Source organism: Scyliorhinus canicula, chromosome 3, assembly GCF_902713615.1.
Source record: "Scyliorhinus canicula chromosome 3, sScyCan1.1, whole genome shotgun sequence".
In the NCBI taxonomy this organism is placed as follows: domain Eukaryota; kingdom Metazoa; phylum Chordata; class Chondrichthyes; order Carcharhiniformes; family Scyliorhinidae; genus Scyliorhinus; species Scyliorhinus canicula.
Window position 1 is genome coordinate 179,105,941 of NC_052148.1, and position 21,066 is coordinate 179,127,006.

Here is a 21,066-nt window from a genome sequence, read left to right on the forward strand (position 1 = left end):
CTAACTATCAAGACACCAATCACTGTTGCTCTCCAGAGCCCCTTGTACCACCTGTACAGCTGACCATCCCTGGTGCCATGGACTTAGTTTTGGCTGAATTCCCCAGATTGATCACCACTGTCATCAATATTCAGAACTAAATACTGGTTGGAGAGAGAGATGCATTCAGGAGACTCCTGCTCTACCTGCGTGTTCCTTTTTGACTGTCTGGTGATCACCCATCCTCTCTCTTCCAGCACACTTGTAAACTGTGCAGTGACCATATCCATAAACGAGCAATCCACAATGCTCTCACGCTCACGGATGTAATACAGAGTCGCCAGCTGCTGCTCAAGTTCCACAACCCAGAGCTCAAGCTGCTGCAACTGACAACACTTCCTATACAAATGGTTATCCAGGTCATGGGAATGGCTCTGGAGTCCCCACGTAGCGCAGGATGTGCACTATTGAGGTTGGAGCAGCCCTGCTACTTTTCTTTTTTTTTCACTGATAACTTTGTTACATAAATTACAAAATCTTGGCATGCAGATACAGCAAGTAATCAGAAGGGCAAATGTTGGTCTTTATTGCAAGGATGATGGAGTTTAAAAGTAGGGAAATCTTGCTGCAACTGTACAGGACATTGGAGAGACCATGCCTGGAGCAATGTGTACTTAAGGAAGGATATACTTGCATTGGGAGCAGTTCACAGAAAGTGCACTTGGCTGATTCCTGGGATTATGGGCTTTTATTATGAGGAAAGATTGAGCAGGTTGGACCTAGACTCAGTGAAGGCTACAAGAATGAGAGGTGACTTAATTGAAAAATATGAGATTCTGAAGGAGCTTAGCAGAGTAGATGCTGGCAGTATGTCGTCCCTTGGGGGGGAATCTAGAACGAGGTGTGATGTGGAGATGCCGGTGTTGGACTGGGGTGAGCACAGTAAGAAGTCTTACAACACCAGGTTAATGTCCAACAGGTTTGTTTTGAATCAAAGCTAGTGATTCGAAACAAATCTGTTGGCCTTTAACCTGGTGTTGTAAGACTTAGAACTAGGTGGTACAGTTTAAGAATAAGGGGTCTCCCATTTAAGACATGGATGAGGAGGAACTTCTCTCAGAGAGAGGCTAGTCTTTGGAATTGTCTTCCACAGTGAGCAGTAGCGGCTGGATAAATGAATATATTCAAAGCTGAGTTAGACAGATCTTCAGTGGAGTCAGGGGTTATGGAGGGGTGGCAGGAAGGTGGAGTTAAGGGGCGGGATTCTCTGAAATGGAGGCAGTGTCCGCGCCGTCGTGAACGCCGTCACGCTTCACAACAGCGCGAAACGGGCGCGGGCACTACCGATTCTGGCCCCACATCGCTGGAGCGGTCCACGCCGCTCCAGCCTCCCTTCCCAGCACCAAGTGGGCACCGCGCCCACTCGCGCATGCACAGTGGCGCCACGCCAACCCGCACATGCGCGGGGAACTTCCTCACCGCGCCGGCCCCGACGCAACATGGGGTTCAGGGGCCGACCACGTAATAAAATAGGGCCGGGGCTGGAGAGGCAGGTCCGTCAATCGGTGGACCCTGATCGTGGGCCAGACCCCATCGGAGGCCCCCCCACCCCGGTGAAGGAGCCCCCCTCCACCCCCCCACAGGCCACCCCCTGACCCGGCGCGCAGAGTTTCCGCCAGCTGCGAGCAGGTTTGGATGGCGCCGGCGGGACTCTGCCGTTTCTGCGCGGCCGCCCGGCCCATCAAGGCTGGAGAATCGGCGGCCCGGCCGCAGACAGCAGCGCGCGACCGGCGCCGCACCAAACGCGCCGGCGCAAGTGCTGCCGATTCTCCACTCCTTGGAGAATCGCGTGCCGGTGTCAGGGCGGCGTGGCGCGGTTGCGACGATTCTCCGGCCCGGGGCTCACAGAATCCCGCCCAATGTCACAATCAGATCAGCCATGATTTTATTGAATGGCGGAGCCGGCTCAGTAGGCTGACAGGCCTACACCTGCTCCTATCTCTTATGATCTTATGTATGTGAGGAGACACCATTGCAAAAGATGTGTTGGCCACGTACTGCCTGATGGGGATGGAGTCATGACTGGTTGACACCATGGGATGGATCAGTCGAGATGATTGTATCAGCCAGCCTCATCAAAGGTCACAGAGAGATCAAGATAGGGATAATGAATCACAGTCAAAGTCACACTTGTCAAGTCAATCAAGAAAATTACAAATGCTTCAATAAAATATTTTCTAAACAAAAAGGGAATTCAATCAAGGCAGTCGTCCCATCATTGTGAGTGGGATAGAAACCAAATTGAAGAGATTCAAAGGCAGAATGGCTGCAAAAATGGGGATAGAATTGAACAGCAGCCACAAGATTCCCATGGTTAAAGCTGTCATATTTCGTATTAAATAGGTGTGCAACTGTAGATGTGAGGAGAGAGGCACGAGGCTGAAGTGAGGAGAGCACAAGTATGGAACAGAAACTTGAAATTGCCTCCGAGCATCAGTGGATTAACAGGAATGAAGAGAGCCCTGAGCAGGTGAGTGGCTGTTTACTTTAGCAGCATCGCCGGGAAGCAGGAATGGAGAACACCCTCTCGGAAGTAAGAGAATAAAAGCCCAGCTCGAACTTCCTGCTTTTAAGAAATCTCAGAATGCACACTAATTACATTTCCTTTCATAACACGTACCCTTGTTGAACAGGAACTAGATGTTGTGAGAAAATTGTTAATGTCATATGGGCTAGGGAAAGACAGCATTTGAAAACATTGGTGTTTGGTAAGTACTGTCATCTATGTAGCTCTCAGCTCTATTACAATCCAGTTATTGACTCGTGGCTCCAGTCAGCTCAGAAGAGTTAATGCAGTCAGATATAGTCAACAGTTTGGTAATCAATGTTATTTGTAAAAGGGCAATTTAGAAATAGCGCCTAAAGTTGGCACAAAATTACCAGAGCAGCGCTATGCCAATTGATTGTATCAATTAGCATCCCGCTGCTGATTCGCGGGCACCAAATGGAATCCCTGCCACAGCTTGCTGGGCAGAATGGTCGCACAGTGGTTAGCACTGCTGCCTCATAGCTCCAGGGACCCAGGTTCAATTCCGGCCTCAGGTGACTGTCTGAGTGGTGTCTGCACATTCTCCCCGTGTCTGTGTGGGTTTTCTCCGGGTGTTCCGATTTCCTCCCAAAGTCTAAAGATGTGCAGGTTAGGTGGATTGGCCATGCTAAATTGCCCATAGTGTTCAACAAAGTTAGGTGGGGTTACTGGTTTGTGGGCATTAGTGGAGGTGTGGGTTTAGGTTGGTTGGTCTTTCTGGTGTAGACTCGATGGGACAAATGGCCTCTTTCTGCGTTGTAAATTCTATGTCTATGTAGCTTAAAAATTGCAATCAGTGTGATAAAACACAGGGCTCTAAATTTAGATATCTAGGCAGCTGATAGCTGTTTCAGGTGTACAAGATGTTTGTCTTTTTGCAGCCTGTTTAAGAATTGCATCAGGTGGACCTGGGAGCGTCAGAAGGGTTGGCACCCGAAATACTGTACACAACAGATCTGAATGGGGCACAGACCCCTCCTCCAGTTTAGAACATGTTCTTATTAGGCAAAAAATATATGGCATTTTGTATTTAGTTTGTCTCCTTTTCCAATTTTTAAACAAAGTTTGTGGTGAAAAATGAATAGAGTTGTGACGGTTACATTTCTTAGTGAAAAAAACTGTTTGATATCCACATCTCCTAATTAAACCGACACTTTAAACTAGATCAAAGAGGGAGGCTGATCATCCCGTAAAGTTATTTGTTAAAGAATAATGAATAAATGTAGGATGAATGCTTTCAAGCTTTCAATGCACCGATAACAGTTAAAATTAATTCTAGACATTATTCTCACAGTTTCCTTTGCTATAGCTGTGATTAGTTGACCCAGCTGTCGTCCTGTGAGTCGGCAACTTCAGGATTCAATAGGAATTTGTCTCTATTTTGATGCTGTTTCAGCAGGAGCCAGTATTGCTCTGTGCTCAGCTGGGACTTTATTTTCCTCTGTTTGAGAATCAAAACAGAAGCTTTTGCTCGGAGGGTTGTGAATGGATAACATTGAAAAGCTTTTGTTTTGAAAGGTTCTGTTGGCAGCTCAGAGCTGGGGCAGCTGCTGCTGTGTTTTACAACAATAATAACAACTTGCATTTGTATAGAGATTTATATGGAGTAGAACATCCCAAAGTGTTTCATCGAAGTATTCTCAAACACAATTTGTCAATGAGTATTATAATAAGACACTGACAAAGGAGATAGGTACAACCATCCAAATTAGGAGCAGCAGTAGGCCACTCAGCCCCTCAAATTTGCTCGACCATTCAAAAAGATCATGGTTGATCTAATTTTAACCTCAACTTCAAATTCCTGCCCACCCCCGATAACCTATCACCCCCTTGTTTGTCAAGAATCTATCTACATCTGCCTCAAAGGTGTTCAATGCCTCAACCATCTTTTGAGGAAGAGAATTCCAAAATCTCACAACCCTCAGAGAGTTATTTTCCTCATCTCTGCCTTAAATGGCTGACCCCTTATTTTTAAACAGTGGTCTCTAGTTCTCGATTATCCCACAGGAGGAACCATCCTCTCCACATTTACCCTGTCAAATCCCCTCAGGATCTTTTATGTTTCAATCAAGTCACCTCTTACTCTTCTAAACTCCAGTAGATACAAGCCTAGCCTGTCCAGCCTTTCCTCACAAGACAATAGATTTTAAATAGCACTGTAATGGAGAAGGTGGAGATGGAGGGAGTTGAGTTGGGAAGACACTGAAGCGAAGAAAGCCAGGGAAATGAAACAAAAAAGACAAAGGGAAAATCGATGTTCACCTTTGTTAGGTGCTAATTAAGGTCCCTTGTCAAATTTAATGTTCATCAGGCTCTATTCCCAATGCTCCCCCATCCCATTAATATGGCTGGGTGGCTCAGCCAATGGGACGAGCCTGCTGAATCTGGATTCTCAACAATAAGTTTCTGTTGAAAGAATTGATATCAGTTTTTTTGTTTGAAAATAACAAAGAACTTTTTTGACATTTTGTTCCCTACATTAGTTTATATTGCTGTAAAGGGTGTAATTTGTCTGTGTAATAGCTTTTCCATGAAACTTTCCCTCAAAATTGTTGAAGTTATAACAATAAAAATGATAATGTGGAAAGCAAATACATACATCATCACCAAATTGCAGGTACGACAACATTCTGAGCTCCTGGTCAGATTTTCCCAGGCAAGTGGATTGAAAGTTTCTGGAAGGGATAGCAAACAAGTGGGCTGCTTTGTCCTGGATGGTGTCAAGCTTCTTGAGTGTTGTTGGAGCTGCACTCATCCAGGCACGTGGAGAGTATCCCATTACACTTTTGACTTGTGCCTTGTAGATGGTGGACAGGTTTTGGGGGTTCAGGAGGTGAGTTACTCGCCGTAGGATTCCTAGCCTTTGAGCTACTCTGGTAGCCACAGAATTAATAGAGCTAGTCAAGTTCAGTTTCTGATCAATGGTAAGCTCCAGAATGTTGATTGTGGGGGATTCAACAATGGTAATGCCATTAACTGTTAAGGGGTGGTGGTTAGATCCCCTCTTGTAGGAGATGGTCATTGATGGCACTTCTGTGGCACAAATGTAACTTGCCACGTGTCAGCCCAAGCCTGGATATTGCCCAGGTCTTGCGGCATTTGGACATGGACTGCTTCATTATCTGAGGAGTCGCGAATGGTGCTGAACATTTTGAGGTCATCCGCAAACATCCCCACTTCTGACGTTATGATGGAAGGGCGGTATTGATGTAGCAGCTGAAGATGATTGGACCTAGGACACTGCTCTGAGAAACTCCTGCAGTGATGTCCTGGAGCTGAGATGATTGACCTCCAACCACCACAACCATCTTTCTTTGTGCCAGGGGTATGTTTTCCCAGTGACTCCAACCAGTGGCAAGTTTTCCCCTGATTCCCATTGACTCTGGTTTTGCAAGGGCTCCTTGATGCCATACTCGGTCAAATACAGCCTTGATGTCAAGGGCAGTTATTCTCACGTCACCTCTGGCATTCACCTCTTTTGTCCATGTTTGAACCAAGGCTGTAATGATGCGACCCTAGTGGAACCTAAACTAAGCGTCCATGAGCGGGTTATTACTGAGTAAGTGCCACTCGGTAGCACTGTTGATGACCCCTTCCATCACTTTGCTGATGATGGAGTAGACTGATAAGGCGGTAATTGGCTGGGTTGGATTTGTCCTGTTTCTTGTGTATAGGACACAACCGGGCAATGTTCCAAATTACCGGCTAGATGCCAGTGTTGCACCTGTACTGCAACTGCTTGGCTAGGTGTGCGCCAAGTTCTGGAGCACAATCTATTGCCGCAATATTGTCAAGGCCCTTAGCTTTTGCAGTATCCAGTGCCTTCAGCTGTTTCTTGATATCACATGGAGTGTATCTTATTGGCTGAAGACTGACATCTGTGATGCTGGAGACCTCTGGAGGAAACCGAGATGGATCATCCACTTGGCACCTCTGACTGAAGACTGTTGTGAATGTTTCAACCTTGCCTTTTGCACGTATGTGCTGCGCTCCTTCAATCATTGAGGATGGGGATATTTGTGGAGCCTCCTCCTCCAGTGGGTTGTTTAATTGTCCACCACCATTCACGGCTGGATGTGCCACAATTCCAGAGCTTAGAGCTGATGCATTTGTTGTGGAATTGCTTAGCTCTGTCTATTACTTGCTGTTTATGCTGTTTGGCACATCAGTAGTCCTGTGTTATAGCTTCACCAGGTTGAAACCCCATTTTTCGGTATGCCTGGTGTTGCTCCTGGCATGCTCTCCTGCATTCTTCATTGAACCAGGGTTGGTCCCCTGGCTTGGTGATAATGGTAGGGTGGGGAATATGCCGGGCCATTAAGTTGCAGATTGCGGTTGAGTACAATTCAGCTCCTGCTGATGGCCCACAGCACCTCATGGATGCCCAGTCTTGAGTTGCTGGATCATCACTGATCATCAGGGAGGATGCTTCAAAGCAGGTTTATGCTGATACCTGCAGATTCCTGGAACAGGAGCCTTTCCTTCCCAATGGAGCAGATGGACATGCAATGCCAGCAGCAAGATATGCTGTCCTGCAGAGTGCTTTGCAGGGGAATTCTGGGAAAGTCAGATTGTGGAGATTGGCACTTGGAAGTGTTGCAGCACTCACTTTTCCACACCTCCTGAGGTCCTGGACACGCTTGTGGGTGCACTACCTCCAGGTTAGAGTGTACTTTCCTGCTGACTCCCTTGGCCATTTCCAAGCATATCTGCTTGGTGAGACAGAATATCTTCTTCCTCCCCTCCTTGGGAAAGATGATCTCACTGCAGTTCATCAGATCTCACAGCAGACGTTCCAGCTAAGAGTGACAGACCCAAGGAGCAGCCTCTCCCAGCGTCTTCTCTGTTCCTTTGGCAGCTACAGCCACAAGAAGCCAGATCTAATTCAACTATTCCGACCCCTGCTAGGTTCCCTTTCATTTTAATGATGTGCAGGTTAGGTGGATTGGCCATACTAAATTACCCCTTAGTGTCCAAAGATGTGAAGGTTGGGTGGGGTTACAGGGATAGGGCAGGGGAGTGGGTCAAGGTAGGGTATTCTTTCAGAGTGTTGGTGCAGACTCGATGGGCTGAATGGCCTCCATCTGCACTGCTGGGATTCTTAAATTAGAAATCCTTCTTTTGATAGATCTAGCATGTGATCCCACGATGATGATTCAGGGAACGTTAAGGCTCAGTTGATGAGCCTTGGCAAAGTCTGCTGGAGAGGTTGATGAGTTCCCCAACCCAGTAATCATCTTGCCATTTTAGCACTATATTCCACTCTCCATGTCTGCAGCCATTAGTACTCAGGGCCTGAATTTATAGGCCCCAAAACTCCTACCTGGGTGCACATCAAAGAAAGGTCAGGATTTATTACATTCATTTTTCTCGTGAAGCTGTGTCATCTGCTTCAGGACAACCTGCGGATAATCCTCTGCCAAAGGAATTTGTCCTCTCATGGCTGAACAAAACATAACAATTTATATTACGTGATCATTTCATGTAACTGCTCAGGCCATCTGTCAGATCATCCACTCTGCAGTCCATAATTGCATTAAACAAAAACATTTGTGACAAAATAAATTTTCATTTTTAATACTCTCACAGCTCAGCTTCAGCTGCCGGTATTATTGAAAGCAAAAATAAACGATTGCAAGGGTGCAATACTTTGGCTGTAGAAGGGAAGAATCAGCTGGACTGATAGGGTAGCTTGATTCCACATTTGGTCAAATGCTACCTTGATATCAAGCTCAGTCACTTGCACACGACTTCTGAAATTCAGCTCCTTTTGTGTATGTTTGTTTGGATCAATGTTGGTTCCATTGGTGGTGGAATGCTATTCTGTTGCTGCTGATGGCCCACAGAGCTTCAAGGATATCAATTGTTGGGTTGCTAGATTTGTTCTAAATCTATCCCATTCACCATGGTGGTAGTGCCACACAACACAGGGGAGAATGTCCTCAGTGTGAAGACAAGACTTTATCTCCACAGTAACTGCAGTGACCACTCCTATTGATATTGTCATCGACAGATGCATATGCAACTACTAGTTTTGTAAGTATGAGGCTGTACGTTTTTCTCTCTTGTTGGTTCTCTCACCACCTGCTGCAGGCTCAATCTGGTAGATATGTCCTACAGAAACTTGGTCAGCTCAGTCAGTCGTGATGCTCCTGTGCTACAGAGCCACTCTTGATTATGGGCATTCCAGAGTACATTCTGTGACCTTGCGACCCTCAATGCTTCTTCCAAGTGGAGTTCAACATGAAAGAGCATTGACTCATCAGGTAAGGAAGGGCTGTAGCTGATAATCAGCAGGAGATTTCCTTTCCCATGCTTGACCTGATTCCATGAGACTTAATGGGGTATGGGATCAATGTTGAGGACTCCCAGAGCCTGTCACTCCCAGCTGTATACCATTGTGCCACCAACTCTGATGGAGCAGCTTGCCAAGGGAATGGTTCTGGAGGTTAGGACGCTGGTTGAAAGGTATGATTTTGTGAGATACGGGTTGTGCTTCACTCATCCGTGCGACAGCTCTTCCATTTTTGCACAAGTTTCCAGCTGTTTGTGAGGAATTTACAGAGTTGAATGTGCAGGGTTTGTCCTGTCTGAATCTGCTGTCTAACTTGGCGCTGGATGATCCGACCAGTATTACTATTTCTCACAGCACTTTTGATAGTACTGACCGATATGTTGGGCCAATTCAGAGGATAATTATGAGTCAATCACATTGCTGTGGATCTGGAATCACCTGAAGGCCAGTCTGGGTAAGGGGATGGCAAATTTCCTACCTTAAAGGGCATTAGTGAACCAGTTGGGCTTTTATGACAATCCAGTTGTTTAATTCCAGATTTATTTAATTAACAGAACTTAAATACCTCTGCTGTTGTGGTGGCATTTGAACTTTGGTGGTCTGTTGATTATTAGACCAGATTGTCGAGTAAGGTAATGAATAAGGGTAACATTGACGAAAGAGAAAATGCTGGAAAATCTCAGCAGGTCTGGCAGCATCTGTAGGGAGAGAAAAGAGCTAACGTTTTGAGTCCAACAACTCTTTGTCAAAGCTTCCCGCATTTTCTCTTTCAGATTCCAGCATCTGCAGTAATTTGCTTTTATTAAAGGTAACATTGAGATTAACAGGGGATGGCACATGCCTCAAATTCCTCCCTATACAAATCCTTTCCCGGGCTCTAGCCTATAAGAGCCCAAATGCAACCCAAACATCTACAGCTCCTTCAGATTTAGAGGTCTGCTGACAGCAGAACTGGTTACATGAAGTCTCCTCTTGAAAGTACACACAAGGGGCGCGATTCTCCAAACGGGAGACTATGTGCCGACGCCGGAGTGAAAACCGGAGTGTTTCACTCCAGCGTTGGAGGCCGCTCCTCGCCCCCTATTCTCCCACCCCCAGGGGGCTAGGAGCAGCGCCGCGTCAATTTTGCGCGCCGGGCCTTGGCGCCCGTGTCAAAGCAGCGCCGCATAAATGACGCGGCCGGCAGCGCTTAAATGACATCACCCGCGCATGCGCAGGTTGGCCGGCGTCCTCCCCGCGGGCGCCCCGCAAGACATGGAGGATTGATCTTGCGGGACGGCGGACGAAAAAGAGTGCGTCTTTTAGAGACGCCGGCCCGCCGATCGGTGGGCACCGATCGTGGGCCAGACCCCTCCTGAGCACCTCCCTGGTGCTCGATCCTCTCTCCTCCCCCCACCCCCCCCCCCCCCCACACAGGCCGTACATGCAGCGTTCACGCGCTGTTCATGCCGGCAGCGACCAGGTGTGGTTGGCGCCGGCGTGAACCGGTCGGATTGTGCAGGCCGCTCGGTCCATCCGGGCCAGAGAATCGCCGTTCGACCGTTAGAAACTGCGAGTGGCGATTCTCTGAGCGGCCTGTCGTAAAACTCGGCACGCCGTTTTGGGGGGGGTGGTGGGAGAATCGCGTGCAGGTGCCAGGGCGGCGTGGCGGGAATCGCCCAGCACTCCCGTGATTCTCCCACCCAGCGTACGGGTCGGAGAATCGCGCCCCCTATATCCAGATGTTAGAAACTGGCAGAACACTCAGACCCCTGTGGCTTCTTCACATCCTTCTGAGTGTGAATGCATTCCAACACGGCTTCAAGTGGCAGTGTTAGTTCAGACCATTTGGAGGGGATGTGTGGGAATGGGCAAATCCACAGTTCAAACCTTTGGCCACTTGTGTGTCACAGTGAAACTGCTGGTGTGCCCCACAAACCAAAAGGTGACCTGCAATTAAACAGTGAGTAGAAAACAGGATAAGCTATCTCCACACTCTTGTCATAGGCCCCAAAGGTCAGCTGACAGACTTGTTCTGTGCCAAATGAACCATGCCCAACGGATGAAGGTGAGGATGTTTACATTGGCACTCCTCCTGATAACATAAAATGCCTTCTCCAGGCCTTAAAAATACCTGACAAAAATAGGAAATGTTTAAAACCTATTGTTTTTGCTGTCTCTATATACATATTGAATCACAATTACATCACAAACTTGAGATTAAAATAAATCTGAAAAATTGCTTCAAAAAAAATAACAGCTGTAACAAATCCTCCGTCACAAAAACTTCCTGTTAGGGTTCCAGAGTTACAAAGATTTTGTTTGGTGACTATTTGAAGCAATGTTTTACGAGTTTGTTTTTACACCAGTTAACGATTTCACTTGAACTATCAAACAATTTGTGGCTCTTCAGTAGAACACCAGTTTATTGTACTTTTTCAACGTTTCTTGTGGCCTCGCGAGTTGTCTAAGTCAAACCACAATTAAGATATGTTTTTAGCCAAAATATATTTTGCAAAAGTCTGAAATGATTAGAATGAAAATTCGGAAAGCAACAGCTACACTTTTGAAGACATTGATACTTTTTTCTGCCTAAGTTTCGAACTAATGTCTGATTAAATTTTGGGAAGTCTCGAACAGAACTACTAGTAAAAAGGGGCAATTTTAGAAAATGGGAATTCGAGGGAGCGCAGAACAGGAAGCTACTGATGGCCCTGCCCATTTCCTTCCATTGTGAGGAGAAACATGCTAATTATTTTATTATTCCAGGGTACTAAACTCCCGATCAGAAGCGTGCATTCTTAAAACCAGAGCCCAAGTTTCTTCTGATCTCTGCACTGCAGCACTAAGAATAAAACCTGAACTCTTGGCACTAGAATTTTAAAAACCCATTTCTAAGAATAGAGCTATATATCGCTGGGATCTGAGCTCAGTCGAAGGAATAGCTGAGTGATCCTGGTGGTACTTTCATCCTTGTTTATAAAGTAGATGGTGCGTGAGTTTTACATTGGCACTAAAAAAAAACTGGAATGAAGTCTGGAAGCGAAGCTCCGTTAGAGGGCAGCATCAAAACTCTAATATCTGCAGTTTTGCGAGAGGGTGCAGCACAGTTTATTACCATCACCCCACGCAATGGTGTTGGAGCTGAATTTTTTCATTAGTAAATTGGCAAAGAATAACAACCAGAATTAGAAAGGATTTTGTTTACGCCTTCCAACAAGTGTAGGTAAGGTGCACTTTTTAACCCTGTCAGCACCTGCATTTTGTTTCATTGAGCTGGGCGTGTAGTTTACAAAAACAATTGAATGTAAATCGTGCAGCTACTCGGTTTGGCGTGTTTGAAGTGGTGCAGGTTAATCGTCAAACCGCTGTGCTACTTCCACTGTATGTGTGAAACTGCCTGCAAACAATCTGCTCCAACAACTGTACAGGCTCGGCGTGCTGGAAGTCAACCCAACATTGCTGCTGCTGCTGCTCTCTCGGCGGCCGATTTCAGTTTAGCTTGAGGAAAAGACCTCAGGTAACTAGGGATTGTGATATAAGTGTTTGCGAATGGAGCTGGAATTTCTGTGTTTATAAGGTGGTGGGGGGTGGAAGGTAAGCTTTCCGTTTAATTTCAAGCACGCACATCTGCAAACCTCTGTATTTTAAATATATATATATATATTCCTTTCTCAGAATTACAAAGCCTGAGACCTCGAAACCTCCGGATCTGTAAGTGCATCTGGGGATCAGATCTGAGCAGCTCAACGTGTAAGAGAATCCACTGTAGCTTCTTGTCAAGTCCAGACCTGAACAAGAGCGGGCGGGAGGGAGGTGGGGCCAGGAGGGCGGGATCTTGGCTTCGATTGTGAATTGTTGCTGACAAAACAAATTAAACAAGTTCTCCACACTAATAACTGCCTTTACATCACGAGGCACAAATATAAATGGAAAAACAAAAATAGGGGCGTTATTTAGAACATTTTGGGCCTGGATGTCAGGCATATTTTTAATCGAATTTCAGGCGAGCCCACTCAAGACTTTCAGGTTCAAAGCTAGGCGAGCGGGAATTTAAGAGTAAAAGGATTTGTTCAAGACGCTAGTTCCGTCCTCTGTGCAACCAAGCCAGATCAAAAAAGAGTGGGTTCAAATTAAATAGCATAAAAGACTGCACCAGAAATCAGGGACACATTACTATATTGATTTTTTAAATGATAGTTCTCTGTCTCCGGAATTTGCTTTGAAAAGGATAAGTGTTTTGATGGATCAATGTACTCCAGATATATACACGCGCACGAAAGATTACGTGCGGTCCAAACGGACGAACAAATTACCACGTTCGCCTTGAAATTCCTAACTCTATTCTAGCAGAGTTTCTAATGTGTTTGCTTTAGAAAGATGAATGTCTCTACCGAGGAGAGGGACTTCTGATGAACATGTAAACGCGTGTGCACCAGGATCGCACCTTATGCCAGGTTAATAATGTGCCATTTGTGCCGTCAGCCAGACACAAACATTCTTTAAAACATCAGTCATAAACGAAGTGATTTTGGGTGTGGGAACTTGCAGTTTATTCTGTTGATTGGAGTGGGTTTCTTACGTGGAAGAAAGACTGAAATCCTGGAATTCCCTCCCTAACAGCACTGTGGGTGTACCTACACCAGGTGGACTACATTGGCTCAAGGCCATGGCTCACCATCATCTTCTCAAGGGCAATTAGGGATAGGCAAAAAAATAATGGTCTAGACAGCGAAGCCCACATCCCATAAACAAATAAGTTTCAGTGTGCCTAATTAAAGACCATTAACATGTTAAATACTCCTTAAAATGTTGCATAAATTGAATACATAGTGAAAACCAGTGGATTTTCAGATGACTCAATAAATGAGGGAAATCCTCCTAACTCGCTCATTAGTCACAATTCAGTTCCTTGCGAATTAATTGATTTTGATTTGAAATAGTTTAATGAGATCACTGATTTCCTGGCCAAGGATTTTAATTGTTGCAAAATAAGGCCCGTGATAAATGTGCTGCATTGACCTTTGTATCTGACTCTCAGGTCAGCACTTTTACAGAGGCAGCCAAATCTTCCAATTTCAGGGCAATAATGTTCCACTATAGTCGCCAATCCACACTTACAATCCATACCGACACAAACTTACTCTATTTCTACGTCAAACCACCTCCCATAATGTATGTAAGATGCAACGGCACAGTAACGCAGTGGTTAGCACTGTTGCTTCACAGTGCCAATGACCTGGGTTTGAATCCCGCTTGGGTGACTATCTGTGCGTAGCCTACACGTTCTCCCCATGTCTGCATGGGTTTCCTCTGGGCGCTCCGGTTTCCTCCCACAAGTCCCGAAAGACATGCTGTTAGGTGAATTGGAAATTCTGAATTCTCCCTCAGTGTACCGGAATGTGGCGACTAGGGGCATTTCACAGTAACTTCATTGCACTGTTAACGTAAGCCTACTTGTGACAATAAGAAAGATTCTTATTATAAAAAACTAATTACGAGTTATATTCTCTTTTTTAGGCAGTCCATCAGGATTGTGTTTGATTTGCAACCACTTTACATAGAATAACATAGAACATACAGTTCAGAAGGAGGCCATTCAGCCCATCAAGTCTGCACTGACCCACTTAAGCTCTCACTTCCACCCTATCCCCGTAATCCAATAACCCCTCCTAACCTTTTGGACACTAAGGGCAATTTAGCATGGCCAATCCACCTAACCTGCCCGTCTTTGGACTGTGGGAGGAAACGGAGCACCCGGAGGAAACCCATGCAGACACAGGGAGAACGGTCAGACTCTGCACAGACAGTGACCCAGCGGGGAATCGAACCTGGGACCCTGGTGCTGTGAAGCCATAGTGCTAGTCACTTGTGCTACCGTGCTGCCCCTTTAGTTTGATGGGTATTAAGATGGCTGATAAGTCAAATTAGCAAAAGGGGCAGATGGTGCTCGGGGAGTTGGGCTTTTGAGTTGTTTGGAGGTTTTGTTCTCTGAGAGCACGGGGCAGCACGGTAGCATGGTGGTTAGCATAAATACTTCACAGCTCCAGGGTCCCAGGTTCGGTTCCCAGCTGGGTCACTGTGTGGAGTCTGCACATCCTCCCCGTGTGTACGTGGGTTTCCTCCGGGTGCTCCGGTTTCCTCCACAGTCCAAAGATGTGCGGGTTAGGTGGATTGGCCATGCTAAATTGCCCGTAGTGTCCTAAAAAGTAAGGTTAAGTGGGAGGGGGGTTGTTGGGTTACGGGTATAGGGTGGATACGTGGGTTTGAGTAGGGTGATCAATGCTCGGCACAACATCGAGGGCCGAAGGGCCTGTTCTGTGCTGTACTGTTCTATGTTCTATACTTCCAACATCACTACTCCTTGTTCTGGACCACATCTCTCGATATGCTTGGTGTCTTCTCTGCATGAGCCTTTCCCAAAGTAGAGCAGTTGCTTTGGAAGTCTGAAAACGAGTTAAATTATCAATGAAAAGAGACTCAAATTACTATTGGTTTACCTGACTGTTGACAAACCCTCAGAGCTGTTGATCACAACTGGAACAGCCACTAGTCTGAGGAACACAGGACCAACCATGTTGGCTCTTGCTGTTCTGTACAAACCCAAAAAGGAAGATCCTCTTCCTCTTTGTGTTTTGGTGCTGAGTAATCACCTGGACTAATGCAAAGTTGAGCAGGGACAATTATGTTCTGCCTACAAGATTAAATAAGGGTCACTTTATTGTTCTGACATTCATGATTTAAAGTTCAGCTCTTCCCACATTGTGCAGTTAACCTAATTGGCCACTGTATCATTCCTGCTGCTAGCAGGTTTTTCAGGTATTGCCATTTCCAGCTATTGGATGATTATGTTTAATATCTTAGTCATTCAAACAAGGCATATCACATTTGCAACATAATGGGAAACCCGGACCTTGTTCATATCAACTGTCATCGATCAAAAATGTTATGTAATTTGGTGTGGTTTGAAATATGATAAAGGAACTGGGATCATTTAAAAGTCTGGGTGTGAGAACAGATTTGAATCAGTGTACTGTATTGAATTGGAGCTGGAAGTACAGCTATTGTCTTTGCCTTGCGAAGCCCCAAACGTTATGGTAAATAAGCAGAGAGTTTCGAATGAAGGGAGAGATTCTACAAAGGTTGGTGAACTCAAATTAAAGAGAAGTGTCTTAAAGTCACACAGTCACTTTTATCTACTTCTGTTTGAACACTTGGGTCAAAAACCCTCACTAACTAACCCTTAGAGGACTGTAGCATCAAAATAATACTGGATTAATCTTTTCTCTTTTCTACAAAATAGTGGAAATTGTAAGAATGTGTGCAAATGCTGTTTTGTTCTTACTGTGCTGTGTACACACAAGCTGTTTTTAAGGAAAATGGTGGAAAGTCTTTGCTTAACAAGAACATCCCTGAATTTACATAGTGGCCTTAACCTGTCACAGAGAAATGGAGAGGAGAGGAACAGATACTGCCCCCTGATGGATAGTTAAGAGAAGTGGCGTGACTCTGGTGTGCTTGTTTAAAGAATAACGCAGAAATGACTGAAACTTTTGTTAATGTTGCTGGAATATCAGGGTGTGAGGAATTCACTGAAGGGCAAAGTCAGAAGATCTGCGAGTATGGGGAGGATTACGAATCTAGAAAAGGTTACAGAGAGACGCTCTGGAGGAACAAAATTTTCAATATCATTGCAGCATCAGTGTAGGCCAATGAGGAAAGATGTGGTGAATAAAAGAATGTGAGGACATTCTGATGGAACTGGATTGTGAAGGAGAGATAGTGGAGGAGAATGGCACAGTAATGCTTCAGAAAAGTGAAGAAAAAAATGGAAAGTTATGTGCTGATAGTCAGAGATGATATTCAAGCAAAGGCACAGTGGGTGAAGTGAAAATAGAGCTGCAAATAGTAACATTCTAAATGTTCTTGGAGAGGAAAGGGAAATGAGAGATAAGGTCAGAAATGGAGAGGATGCAAAGGTAAAAGGTGAACATTTTGACCAAGAGGTATTGATAGAGATTGGGAAAAGGCAACAGAGTCACAGTGACGGGAGCCATTATTATGTCATCAAACATTGGACAGGAAAGAGTAACTGAGTGGTTGGGAGAAACATTGTATTGTTTAAATGCTGAGATTGTTGATGACCTTTTCAAGGGACTTGGCTGAATGTGAATTAATGAGCCAGCCAATATGAACAAGTTAAATTAGCATAGGTAGATGATTGCTATTAACAGTGGTTGGTACAACGATTACTAAAACTCCCTTCCTCTGACACTATCATCGAATAAATGTACAAGACATAGGGCAGCACGGTGGCACAGTGGTTAGCACGGCTGCCTCACGACGCAGAGCTCTCAGGGTTGATCCCAGCTCTGGGTCACTGTCCATGTGGAGTTTGCACATTCTCCCTGTGTTTGCATGAGTTTCGCCCCCACAACCCAACGATGTGCAGGGTAGGTGGATTGGCCATGCTAAATTGCCCCTTAATTGGAACAAAAAAATGAATTGGGTACTCTAAATTTATTTTAAAAAATAAATGTGCAAGAAAATCATGGAACATGGTAACCCTTCCATTTGTTCGATTTCCTGAAAGGATACCAATAATTAAACGCTGCTAAAATGATCTGGTTTCTATTTCAACGTTACCGACATTGAAAAACACTTATGATTATGAATGTTAAAATCATTTAATTTCAATTGTGTGCGAGCACCACAAAGTGCAGAACTAGAAGATCACTGAAAAAGAGAGTGACAAGATTCTTCTGTCTTTTTTTCCCTGGTAGAATGTAACTGGAATGGAAATCGAAAACCAGAGGAAGTCTTCCATAGATGGAAACGAAGCGTGCGAGAGACGGATTAAGATTTTAGAAAATCAGAAAAAAGAGGTCCTTAATTTTGAAATTGCAGTTGTAATACAGTCTCCTCTTTCTGTAATGATTTTTGGATACACCAACAACTTACAGTCGCATAGTCCATTTAAAAGGAATGTTGCCCTTTATTAAAAGGGGGATGAAGTATAAAAATAGGATAGTCTTTCTACAACTGTAAAGGGCATGGGTGAGACCACACCTAGAGTACTGGTCTCCCTCAGGAGGGATAGGCTTGCATAGAAGGCAGTTCAGAGCGCGTTCACTGGGCTAATTCCTAAGGTGAGGGCGTTGCCTTATGTGGAAAGGTTGAACAGGTTTGGCCTATGCTCATTGAAGTTTAGAAAAATGAGAGGTGGTCTTACTAGAACATAAAAGATTCTGAGGGGGTTTGACAGGGCTGAGAAAATGGTCCCCCTCGCAGGGGATTCTAAGACTAGGGGGCATAGTTTCAGAATAAGAGGTCTCCCACTTGAGATGAGGAGGAATTTCTTCTCACAAAGGGTCATTAGTCTTCATACAAACATACAAATTAGCAGAAGGAGTAGGCCACTCGGCCCCTCATGCCTGCTCCACCTTCATTATAATTATGGCTGATCTAATTGACACCTCAGATCGACATTCTTGCCTACCCCTATAACCGTTCACTCCTTTGCTTAACACGAATATATCCACCTCTGCCTTAAAATACTCTGCTCCCACTGGCTTTTGAGGAAGAGAGTTCCAAAGACTCATAATACTTTTTTAAAAAATGCTAATTAAGGCACAATTTAGCATGACCAATCCACCTACTCTGCACATCTTTGGCTTGTGGGGGTAAGACCCACGCAGGCACGGGGAGAATGCGCAAGCTCCACATGGACAGTGACCTGAGACAGTAGTGCTAACCACTGTGCCACCATGCTACCCTTGACTCTGTCTTAAGTGGTGACCCCTTAATTTTAAACAGTGGCGCCTAGTTCTAGATTCTCCCACTAGAGGAAGCATCCTCTCCACATTCACTCTGAAAAGACCCCTCAGGATCTTGTATGTTTCATTCAAGTCATCTCTTGCTATTCTAAACTTCAGCAGATACAAGCCTAACCTATCCAATCTTTCCTTATTAGTCAGGTATTTGTCCGGTAAAACTGCTTCTAATGCATTTATCCTTCCTTATATAAGGAGTCCAATAATGTGCACAGTACTCCAGATGTGGGTCTCACCCATACCGTATATAACTGAAGCACAACCTCTCCTGTTCAATTCCTCCCAATAAACAATAATGTTCCATTAGCTTTCCTAATTATTTGCTGGACCAGCATACTAACCTTTTGCAATTCATGCATTGGATACCTAGATCTCTCTGCATCTTAGAGCTCTGCAATCTCTTATCATTTGATAATTAACTTTTTTATTCAAAATGGACAATTTCACATTTCCCCACATTATGCTCCATTTGCCAGATCTTTGCCCACTCATTTAACCTATTTATAACCTTTTGTAGCCTCCTTATGTCCTCCTCACAATTTACTTTCCCACCTATTATCAACAAACCATACTTTTGGTCCCTTCATCTAAGACATTAATATAACTTATAAAATGAATTCTCTACCCCAGAGAATAGTGGAGGTTGGGTCATGGAATGAGTCCGGCAAATGTTTGAAAGGGTGAGGGTGTTGGTGGTGATTTGAGCAGCGGACCAACGTATCATGATGGGAATAGCTGAATGGTATAAGGTGTGGGGAGGGCAGATATGTTTGGTGATGGCACGTCCTAAAATTATGTTCATCCTTGTCTCTGAAACTCGGGATCAGTTGTGCTTTTTTTCATGTTGTTTCCCCTGTCAGTGAAGACTGGGCTTTACTTGTGGCATTAAAAAATTCAAACCTTTAGGCTGTGTATGAAGAAACGTCTCTTTTTAGTTTGATGTGGCTCAATGAATTTATTGTTCTGTCAGCTTCTGCAGATAAACAAGCAGTGGGACCAGGAGTTCAGGAACATGAAGGCGGTGTACGAGCAGAAGGTAAAACACCCACATCTGCTGCGCACTTTTTTCTAGGTTTTTTTTGTTTGTGGTATATCTCGTGTGTGGATTAAAATTAATCTTGTTAATATACAAATTCTAAAAATTATTGAAATACATTGTGCAATATTTTATTGTAAAATAAAATTTGCTTTGTTTTATTTTGTTTTCAAAACCCTTGTGTAAAATTATTTTTGTTAATTCCCAACCAAGTCCACGATAATCTCAACATAAAGGTACTTTTTGAAATAACAGTCGGTATCTGATTGTGATGTTAAACTGTTCTCACACACACCCCCTAGTGAGTTTGTAGAGAATTACATCTGCACAGACCTGGCAGCGAGTTATTTGTACACCTTCACAGTTGGCCGTGTTGTTTGGTTCTCGGGACGTAGATGCTTAGGACGTAGAAAGGCAGAGAGAAGAAAAAACAAATGTTCCAAAAAAATGAAATGCGTTAAAATTGTGTGTTTGGGTCGTGCTATGAGAATTTGGGTTCTTAATTATTTATTAACAATAACCCTTCCCCGCCCCCGCAAGTCATTTCTAAGTCCTAACAGGTTTGTTTTAATTGAATCATCCAGAATATTCCATGTGTAATGTATCCTTAATTGGCTTTCATTTTCTGCAGCTGAAGGAAAAGTTCAGCATTTACCAGCAGTCCCTGAGTGACCTCGAGAAGGACCTGGACCAAAGGCAGAGGGATTTCGATAAGAAGCTGCTCCTTGCCAAAGCAAAACTTGAAACGGCCGAAGTATGCTTTTCTCTAAAATGGCTTGAAAATAATTGATGTTTAATGACAATCAAGCAGACTCATTTAATAGAAAACTTGGACTTCTCCAAAAGCTACAGCAGTTACACAGTTAATATTATGTTCATCTGCACAAATGTAACTTTAAATTGGCTGAAGCTGTTTCTTTAAAATCTGGTTTTCCTATTACTTATGGGTTTTTTTCTTTTTATTTGGAAAAAAAGGAACAGAAGCAGACACTAAATGCAAAGTTGCTTGAGACTGAAGGAGAGAATAAACATTTGAAAGAATGCCACACATCAATAACCAAACAAAAAGGATATTATGAATATGAAATTGCTCGTCTGAATAAGGTTCGTATAGTTACTTTGTTCTTATCTGCATGTACATCTGTTGCTCAGTGCAGTCGAATAGCTCCACATACAAATCAATCTCTCTTCTGTAAAACCTGCTTCTTATACCCATGATCACAAAATCCTCTGCAGGCTTTTGAAAATCCACTTTTCTCTCTCCTACACTCCTCTGAAAGTGCTGAGACACAGGTCCATGGACATGACCTCTCAGCTGTGTTCAGCAAGCAATATTACGAAGGATTGGAGGGCCTCA

General features: G+C 44.4%; 1 protein-coding gene across 10 annotated transcripts in view; it reads left to right on the plus strand.

Annotated features, from left to right (window-relative positions):
* Nucleotides 1-2,382: 2,382 nt before the first annotated feature.
* LOC119963155 (TNFAIP3-interacting protein 1-like) overlaps nt 2,383-21,066 on the plus strand; it is a 54,870-nt gene continuing 36,186 nt past the window's right edge. The window contains exons 1-5 of one of the 10 annotated variants that reach the window (XM_038791824.1): nt 2,383-2,509; nt 17,624-17,725; nt 19,644-19,709; nt 20,341-20,463; nt 20,685-20,813. In XM_038791824.1, coding sequence (XP_038647752.1) covers nt 2,441-2,509; nt 17,624-17,725; nt 19,644-19,709; nt 20,341-20,463; nt 20,685-20,813 — 489 coding nt within the window. In that variant the 5' untranslated portion in view covers nt 2,383-2,440. The other 9 variants (XM_038791829.1, XM_038791826.1, XM_038791827.1 and 6 more) reach the window with 9 other exon arrangements.